The following is a 10,403-nucleotide window of genomic DNA, read 5'->3' as shown; positions in this document are numbered from 1 at the left end:
CTAATTAAAATGGACTCCGACTGCACTGCACACAACTGTAATGTCTTGTGGATAAATTGATTGGTACTTGAGTAACATGCTTACCGTAAGCATTTCAAAGTGCTTCGTCATCTCCTTTCATCGTAAAAATAAACCTATAGCTTTTATGCACAACATGGCGGGACATTTGTTACAACGCTTGTATCACATTCGTGATTTTCGTGACGTCATCAACATCAACAACGAGAAATCAGTTGTTATGCCGCACGCTTTCATAAATTAAGATGGCAAACATATGGGCGGCGTTTACGTGTTTCTTTCTTGAAAATCGACATTTTTTAAACTCGAAAAAGAAAAACTCAACAAGTATTCGATAGACATGTCAATAAAATACGTATTTTAGTATGAATTTGTGTTTTTAGTGATTCATTCTCTCACGCTCTCTCGAAGCTACGTATCGCCTGTGCTGTTTAACTTTAAAGTTGAATAACGAACTCGTATGTGTGTGTATAGCCGGGTAGAAGTTGAAGCAAAACAGAATGTAAGCAGGCAGGAAGAAATATGTATGAGTTTTGGGCTTCTTGCCGTGGAAACAACCTCCTCGACATCTCTATCTTGATCTACAGAGTTTGCTAGTACCACATTACGATGAACCCCTCGATGCTGAACGCTACAGAGACTGTAGATTACAGAGGCGACAAGACGCTCAAAAACCGCCAAATTTGGAATCAAAACGGAGAGTACCATCACAAATAAAGGCAACTCTCCGTTTTGATTCAAAATTTAGCGGTGTTGAGTGCATTATCGCCTCTGTAATCTACAGTCTCTGTCCTGAGCCCCAAACAACAATGGCTGAGCCAAAGATTTTCGATGAAGTGGTTTCCAGCTTAATGTCTTTGAGGTTCTAAATTCAGTAATTGAAAAATAACAACGTGCCGGGGGGTCAGTGGAAACCGAAAAACTCAATACTTTAAGTTTGTGACCCACAAACTCCTGTCCCTTGCATTCCACTTCATATTTTCCTTAGGATCAACCGGATAGACACAGGCTGCAGTAATGAAATTTCATATAGACCGAAATACAGAGGATCATATTTCATGGTGGATTTCAAGCAAATTAAAGCCATTTTACTTCTTTTTTTTATTCTGCAGTTTATCCTAACCTGCTGCCTAGCATTGCTAGCAGCATTGGCTACTGCCGACAGCAGTACCGCCAAAGCGCAAACGGAGAAGCAAACGGCAGCCGTTGAGCAGCCATCGACAAAGCAACTCGGAAAGCGGGAACTACCGGTCGGTGATTGGAATCCAGCACCTCAGTATGTAGAAGAAGCTACAGCGGCAGCCAGCGACTTTCATGACTACCAACCACAGTATCATGCTGAAGCTCTCACTCAAAGCCATCAAGCGCCAGTAGATGAGTACCAACCGCAGGCTCAAAATCATCAACCGCAGATCCATGATTATCAGCCGCAGGCTCAGAGCTACCAACCTCAATATCAACCGCAAATGCAAAAATACCACCACGAGGAACCCATTAAGACGATAACAATCGAGAAGAAAATCCCGGTGCCATACACAGTGGAAAAGCACGTCCCATACACGGTGGAAAAGAAGGTTCCCTATGAAGTGCAAGTTCCAATTCCAAGCCCGTACGTTGTCGAACAAAAAGTTCCATTCCCCGTCAAGGAATACGTCAAGTACAACAAGTATATCCCACAACCATACACGGTATATAAGAAGGTTCCCTATGAAGTGAAGGTCTCGGTAGACAAACCCTACAAGGTTGAAGTCCCCGTGCCAAAACCATACTACGTCGAGAAAAAGGTTCCATATGAAGTCAAGGTCCCATATCCAGTGCCATACACTGTCGAAAAGAAGGTAATCAAAGTAAAATCTTAATAATTAAGTTGAACTTCAACTTATGCGTTTGGTTTTCAGATCCCATACGAAGTAAAGTATGAAGTTGCGGTACCGAAGCCGTACACAGTGATAAAAAAAATCCCCTATGAAGTGAAGGTCCCAGTCGACAAACCGTACACGGTTGAAATTGCGAAACCCTACGCTGTTGAGTACAAAAAACCGTACCCAGTTATCGTGGAAAAGAAGGTTCCTTATGAAGTCAAGGTACCAGTTGATAAACCATACCACGTGGAGGTCCCCAAGCCATTCAAGGTTGAAGTGAAGGTTCCCGTACCAACCCCGTACACCGTCGAGAAGAAATTCCCCTATACCGGTAAGTTGTCCCACATTGAGGTTATGAATTGAATTAATACCAATTCCTTTTCCCGCAGTCGAAAAAGCCGTACCCTACCAGGTGAAGGTCGAAATCGATCGTCCAGTGCCAGTGTACAAGGAGGTTAAATTCGCCATCACCAAGGAGGTCCCGGTACCGGTCAAGGAGAAAGTATATGTGCCAGTTCCTGTCCAGCCGGAACATCATCAGCACAGCTTCCATGAAGAACCGAAATATCAGCACCAGCAGACGCAGCAGAGCGAACAGCACGTCCTGCCCGATCAGCAGCAGTTGGCTCAAAGCCACGATCAGCAGCACTTCCAGCAAGAGCAGCAACACCAGCAGCAGCAGCAGCAACAACAACAACAACATCAGCAACAGCAGCAGCAGCAGCTCCCACATCAACATCAGCAACAGCAACCTCAGCACTATCAGCAACTGCAGCAGCAGCAGCAACAGCAGCAGCAGCAGTTCCATTATGCGCAACACTAGAACTTTAGCAAATTCGCTTGCTGGCTTAGACCTAACCGACCGGAGATTTTCCTGCTTTGTGATAGCCTAATAATAGTTAATCCAACGGGAGTGAAATCACGAAAATGCTCTCGCTTCAAGAGCGAACGCTTGAAAACGCTGAAACTTTAAGGAAGATCTTGTTTCTCACCTCGGGTCGAACCAGTTAGGCAGATGTTCTTAAAGTTCAGCCTTTTCTAGTCCAACCAAAAGAAGAAAAAAACTGCCACTTTGCTACGTTTGCCAAACGAAACGAAGCCTTTGTTCGCGTTGTTGTCTAGTTATATAATTTGATTGAAATACATTTATTTGTGTAGAAAAGTAAAATCACTTTCTTTCTGTATTGTCATCTAGCAGCAGCATCCAGCAGCAGGCCTATGTTCGATGTCAAATTATCCGTTTACCGATTGGGAAATTGACCTTTGCTGGTCACCCATGCTGCGTTCCCTCTGAAAACGCACGTCGTTGTGAACAATAGCAGCAGGCAGCATCTTGGAAGCAACCGAAGGCTCGGAAAAATATCGAATCCGATCGAACGGCAGCCGGCCTGTGCTATTTGTTTTGCTGTGTAACCCTTGTCTATCACCTTTCGAAATCCCTTGGAAAGCCAATCGCTTTTCAAATCAAATCCCCGCACCAGCAGCTCGTCTCGATCAGGAGGTACAAAACCGAAGCCGGAAAAGATACGGAGAGTGCGGATGGAAATAAATAAATCTATTCCAAACGATAAGGCGTTCCTTTCTTTCCTGGTTGACCCCATGTGCGCACAGCGGAGCACAAATCAATACTCACCTCCTCCTCCTCCTCTCAGTCCAGGCTTGACAAGTTGGGCCTGTAAATGATACCGAATCAATTCTTTTTGCACTTCGGATCAGAAAAGATTACCCTTTCCTATGTAGCAGTCTGACAAAGACGGGGTTAGTTGAATCCAATAAAAAGTAATTTTATGGACAAAGTGAGGTCCTCGTTGGTTGTAAATTTGGTAAAACAATAAATTATACAAATCGTTCATCCGGTATGGTCTCGGCCTTGGGTTTGTTCGTTTCCGAATGTGCACGTGTGTGTGATTGCACTAACAGAAAATTCAAACTTGATTTATTCATAGGATTAGTGATGTTTACAAGCCTCGACATCACAGAATACGTGACATTTATTGACCGATGTTTCGATTGATGCTTGATTGAAAAGTTGTTTTTGAGTTAGGCAGCAGTGGCGTGCCCAGACATAAACGAAAGGTGGGCCACTTGGCCTCCCAGAAGAATGTTTTGGTTTGGAAAAAATGAGTATTCGTAGCATGGCGAAGTTATTATTACTAATCACAAAATACAGTCCGATTAGGTTGAAAACCCCAGACTTTCGGGTGCAACTGAAATTAGACGTGGAACTGGACTAGAAATCAAAGTTGAAATTTGATTTGAAATAGGACTTGATAAGGTCATTTAGAGCCGTGTGGTATCCGGCTTTCAAAAGAATTGATCCACGGGTTTTCCTGTTCTCTGTCGTAGAAGGCGACCAAAATAGGAGCTCCAAGCCAAGGTGTGATCCGTGCTGATGGCTGTGTGACTGGTGGAGCTTAAAATACCAGTGGCGAACGGACAATTATTGGTTCTTACCCTCGCTGTGTCACCGGGTCCCTGATACAGCGAGCTTTAATTTTACCCCCAAAATTATATCATGATGACAAATAAAATCAAGGATAGTTTATTAGTATTATCATTCACTTTTTGGTTAAACCAAGTGATATGCTTCTTAATAGATCCGTTTAAGCAAAACGGTTACTGCAGTTCAGATATTCTGAAACAGGGAATTCCTAGTAGATTCATTTGGTTTTTAACACAAATTTATTCTTTTGAGAATTGCTTCGCTCTACGCGAGTTTATACCTGTTTGGTGGAAAATCATATGCTGCTGTGCGTTTTGGGCTGGAGATGAGGTTTGTAGTATGCTGATCGATAATGGTTAGGGTACTGCAGATCAATCTCCAGCATAAACGTACAGCAACAATGAATCTATCTCGTATTTTACAAGAGGGAAAAGCAATTATTGCTTTGGTTCAAGAACCGTATTTCAAAAAAGGTAATTTTTATTCTGGCAAACTCTTGAATCCTGTTTTCCGTGTTTTTAGTAAAACAGGAATGGGAAATCCAAGGGAAATGCCACGAGCATGCATAGTTACAAATAGTGCAATAGATGTAAGCTTTCTGTCCGATCTTACAACTCGTGATATTTGTACTATCACAGTGAAGCTGACTGGTGAGCGTTCCGACAAAACCTATGTGTATTGTTCGGCTTATCTGCCCCATGATGAGCCATCGCCAACTGATGACTTCAAAAAGGTTGTGTCTTTTTGCGAGGAAAAAAACCTTCCTCTAATTGTAGGTAGTGATGTGAATGCACATCACGTTATTTGGGGTAATTCGAATATGAATTCGAGAGGCTCCGATCTAATGGAGTACTTAAGCAGTACCAATCTACATATACTCAATATGGGAAATCGGCCAACTTATGCGCATTCCGGTCGTGAGGAAGTGTTGGATATGACACTCTGTTCGCACAGAATTTCGCATGAGTTAGATAATTGGCGCGTACTAGATGAATTTGAACCATCATTGTCTGATCATAAGTATATATCTTTTGATCACATAGCTGTTTCACTAAGTATTACAACTTATCGTAATCCCAAATCAACGAATTGGGAACTCTTCAATGAAGGACTGGCAACTAAATTCCATGGCTATTTTCCGTCTATCGATTCTCCAGCTGACTTAGAAGAGGTCGTTGAGAAAACAAATTCCCTAATAATAGAAGCATATGAAGAAGCTTGTCCGCTTCGAACAGTGAGTGCTACAAGAGCTACCCCATGGTGGAACGCAGAACTTGCGAAACTTAGGAAGAAATGTCGAAGGGCTTGGAACCGACGTTACAGAGATGGTCAGGATGCCTACAAGTTAGCTCGCAAAGCTTATAAAAAGGCGCTCCGGGCCTCTGAGAGAACTGGGTGGAGAAACCTATGCTCTAATGTCTCGAGTACAAACGAAGCATCTAGAATTAATAAAATTCTCTCCAAGACGAAGGATTTTAATGTAAATTCACTAAAAACTGCAAATGGTGAATACTCATCGGATGAAGATGAAGTACTTAAGTGTTTGTTTGACACTCATTTTCCAGGTTGTACGGAGCCAACTCCAACGATTGATTGTGAAATCTTTTCAGCAAACTACGAGTCTTGGGCATTAGCCAGGAAACTCGTAACAACTGAATCGATTAAATGGGCAATCGAGAGTTTTGCTCCGTATAAAACTCCTGGAACAGACGGAATTTTCCCTGCTTTGCTTCAGAAAGGGTATGAACATTTCAAACATATTTTGAAAAAGTTCATTACATGCAGTATTGCTACTGGTTATATCCCGACACAGTGGCGGGAAATAATTGTGAAATTTATCCCCAAGGGTGGTCGCTCGTCTTATGAAGAAGCGAAAAGTTTTAGGCCTATCAGTTTGAGTTCTTTTCTTCTCAAAACTGTAGAACGAATTATTGATCACCATATTCGTGATGTTAGTTTGAGTGATTATCCACTTCATGATATGCAACATGCATATCAACGTGGTAAATCTACTGTAACGCTGTTACATAATGTCGTTTACAAGATCGAGAAAGCATTTTCTCACAAAAACTCCTGTCTAGGAGTATTTCTCGATATCGAAGGAGCTTTCGATAACGTATCTTTCAATTCTATACTGGAAGCAGCACAAAACCATAGAGTTCCATCTACTATAATAAACTGGATACGCCAAATGCTTAGCAACCGGATTCTTTGCTCATCATTGAGACTAGCAGGAATAAGGAAGCTGAGTATCTGTGGCTGCCCTCAGGGCGGTGTTCTGTCACCACTCCTATGGAACCTAGTTGCGGATAGCTTACTAAGCAAATTAAATGCTCTGGGTTATCCAACTTATGGCTTTGCGGATGATTATCATATATTGATCTCCGGTCTGTGCGAAAGTACACTGTTTGACTTAATGCAAGAAGCTTTGCATGTTGTTGAACAATGGTGTCGGGAAATCCGACTCTCAGTCAATCCGGGCAAGACTTCGATGATACTTTTTACAAATAAAAGAATAATAACTGGTATTCGTCCTCTGCAATTTTTTGACTCTGAAATCGTCATTACAGACCAAGTTAAGTACGTTGGGGTCATTCTTGACTCAAAGTTGAACTGGTCTGCTCACATCGATTCCAGAATCAAAAAAGCATGCATGGTATTTGGACAGTGCAGACGAGCATTTGGGAAAACTTGGGGTCTAAAACCCAAGTACATATACTGGATATACACAAGCATTGTTCGACCTATTTTGGCGTACGGCTGCCTAGTATGGTGGCAGAAAGGAGAAGTTGCTACCATACAGTCAAAGCTAAATCACCTTCAGAGAATGGTACTTATGGCAATGACTGGTGCTTTCACTACAACTCCAACTGCTGCTCTCGAAGCACTTTTGAGCATCAAACCTCTTCATGTTTTTCTGAAACAAGAAGCACTGTTATGTGCCTACCGTTTGCAGGTAACTGGACACTGGAATAGTAATTTATTATCTCGTAATACGAGTCATACACGTGTGTGGCCTCAATTAGTTTCCTGGGACAAATATGTTGTTGCTCCTAGTGATATTGGACTAAATTGCAGTTTTCCATATAAAACTTTTTATACTAAAATTCCTGCCCGGAGTGAATGGCAGTCTGGTTACTTAGAAAGAGAACTGGAACAACATATTGTTTGTTATACAGATGGATCACTGTTGGACGGTAGAGCAGGTGCTGGAGTCTACTGCCATGAATTGCGATTGGAAGAATCGTACCCACTTGGCAGGTACTGCACGGTATTTCAAGCTGAAATCTTTGCGATTATGTGCGGAGTACAATCGGCACTTCAACAAAACCTGTCTGGCAAAAGAATTTATTTTTGTTCTGACAGCCAGGCTGCTATCAAAGCACTAAATGCGACAAATTCTAAATCAAAAACTGTAGTTGAATGTCGGACTCAACTAGAAGTTTTGAGCAACTTAAATGCTGTTTACCTTATATGGGTTCCTGGTCATTCTGGTATATCTGGAAATGAATTGGCTGACGAATTAGCAAGAGCCGGAGCAGAAATCGACTTCATCGGTCCGGAACCGGCTTTGCCTATTTCCTGCTGTTGGATAAAGCAAAAGATTCGCTGCTGGGCTTCAGCTGAACACGCCTCCTATTGGCGAAATTCTGAAACATGTCGTCAAACTAAAGTATTTTTGGCAGAGCCTAATCTAGCGTTTTCAAAGAATTTATTAAAATTTTCTAAGCAAAATATGAAGATTCTTGTTAGAGCATTGACTGGCCATTGTAAACTCAATTATCATATGGCCACTATTCAACGTGCAGAGTATTACTCTTGTGATCTTTGTGAGTCCGATTATGGAACTTCATATCATTTGATATGTGTCTGTCCTACAAAAATGCAATTGCGTTTACGGGTCTTTGGACAACCCTATATAGAGGATCATTCTGTTAGACAGTTGAAACTAAAAGACATTCTTATGTTTTTGAACCAATGTGGGAAAGAACTTTAGTTCTCTCTGAAGTTTTTGACTCGAAAGAGAAAAACACTTCTGATATATGTATGTGCCGTCGTTTTCCTAGTCCTCACTATTCCCATATCCTTACTACCTATCCCTATCCTTCCCTTTCCATCAGGAAAATGATGAGAGAGCGCGGCAAGGCACAAATTTCCTTATAAGTATGGGGAGCGTGCCGTTTGAGCCAAAATATTCTGAGGTCCTCGTTGGTTGTAAATTTGGTAAAACAATAAATTATACAAATCGTTCATCCGGTATGGTCTCGGCCTTGGGTTTGTTCGTTTCCGAATGTGCACGTGTGTGTGATTGCACTAACAGAAAATTCAAACTTGATTTATTCATAGGATTAGTGATGTTTACAAGCCTCGACATCACAGAATACGTGACATTTATTGACCGATGTTTCGATTGATGCTTGATTGAAAAGTTGTTTTTGAGTTAGGCAGCAGTGGCGTGCCCAGACATAAACGAAAGGTGGGCCACTTGGCCTCCCAGAAGAATGTTTTGGTTTGGAAAAAATGAGTATTCGTAGCATGGCGAAGTTATTATTACTAATCACAAAATACAGTCCGATTAGGTTGAAAACCCCAGACTTTCGGGTGCAACTGAAATTAGACGTGGAACTGGACTAGAAATCAAAGTTGAAATTTGATTTGAAATAGGACTTGATAAGGTCATTTAATAGACTTGAATTTGGACTAATTTTGGTTTCAGAGTTTCACTTCAAATTAAACTGGAAATTGGGATTAAAATTGGATTTAAAATGAGACTTAAATTTGGAGTTATTAAATTAAGTTAGAATTAAATCGAACTTGCAAGTAAACAAAATATTGGACATCAAATTAAACTGAAATTAGAACTAATTTGAACTTGAAGTTTTACTTTAAACCAGATTTGGACGTGAAATTAAACATAAAATTTTACTTGAAATTTAAATTGACATTTTTCGTCTTATTTACACGTTTTACCTCTGTTCTGTTCCGCTTTTTCTCTTTTTCAATTCCGTCTTTTTTTTCTTTTTCTGTAATATTTTCTTATTTTTTGTAGTTCTCATCCGGTTTTCCCTTTTTTCTCCTGTTTCCCTTTTTTCTGTCCCGTGTTTCCTGTTTAAAGTTTTCTTTTTTTTCGATCCGGTTTTCCTTCATGCTATGCACTCATTTTTTTGTTATAATCTTTCCCGTTTTGGGTCCCCTTTTTTGCTCTTTTTCCTTCTTTCGAATTTTAGTATATTTAGTAATTTAGAAATCTATACCTACAAAAATGGATTTCTGTCTGTCTGTCGGCATGTTACTTATAGAATCGAAAACGACTAAACCGATCGGCGTGAAAATTTGCATGTAGGAGTTTTTGGGGCCGGGGAAGGTTCTTATGATAGTTAGAGACCCCTCCCCCTGAAAGGGGGAGCTTCCAAACAAATTAAACTCAAATTTCTGCATGACTAGAGAACTAATCTAGCAATTGGAACCAAATTTGGCATGTGGGTGTTTTTGGAGGCAAGAATTTTTTCTATGGTGAATTAAGACCCCTCCCTTCTTTAGAAAAGGAATTATGATTCCTCTCTCCTTTAATAGGGGGGGCTTTCATACAAATGAAATACAAATTTCCTCTTATCTCGAGAACTAATCAAGCAAATGGTACCAAATTTGGCATGTGGGGCTTGTAAGGGGGCAGAAATTTTTTCTGTGGTGAATTATAACCCCTCCCCTCTTTAGAAAGGTAATTATGATCCCTCTCTCCTTTAAGAGGGGGGGGCTCCCATACAAATGAAACACAAATTTTCTCATAACTCAAGAGCTAACCAAACAAATGGAACCTAATTTGGCAGGTGGGGGATTTTGGAGGCATGAATTTATTGTATAATGGTTTGAGACCCCTCACCCCTGTAGTAGTGGGATAAGGACTCTCATGCAAATAAAAATTTTTACGTAACTCAAAAACTAATCGAAGTCGAGAAAATTTAGACTCTTCCTTAAACATTAGTCAATAAGGCTACTACAAATATTTTATAAGGTTTTTGTCCTTTCAGTGTTGGGTAACTGAAGGGAAAGAGAATTTTTTAATCGAGCAAAAATAATGC

General features: G+C 40.8%; 1 protein-coding gene across 1 annotated transcript; it reads left to right on the top strand.

Moving 5' to 3' along the window:
- Nucleotides 1-827: 827 nt before the first annotated feature.
- On the top strand, nt 828-2,703 carry LOC128740527 (titin-like). The gene is made up of 4 exons (XM_053836072.1): nt 828-857; nt 1,131-1,856; nt 1,917-2,211; nt 2,270-2,703. The coding sequence occupies exons 1-4, from the start codon at nt 828-830 to the stop codon at nt 2,701-2,703; spliced, it is 1,485 nt and encodes a 494-aa protein (XP_053692047.1).
- Nucleotides 2,704-10,403: the final 7,700 nt, after the last annotated feature.

The sequence above is a fragment of the Sabethes cyaneus genome, chromosome 3 (assembly GCF_943734655.1).
Source record: "Sabethes cyaneus chromosome 3, idSabCyanKW18_F2, whole genome shotgun sequence".
Taxonomy (NCBI): domain Eukaryota; kingdom Metazoa; phylum Arthropoda; class Insecta; order Diptera; family Culicidae; genus Sabethes; species Sabethes cyaneus.
The sequence above is the reverse complement of the archived record's forward strand: the minus strand, read 5'-3'. Positions and strand labels throughout refer to the sequence as shown.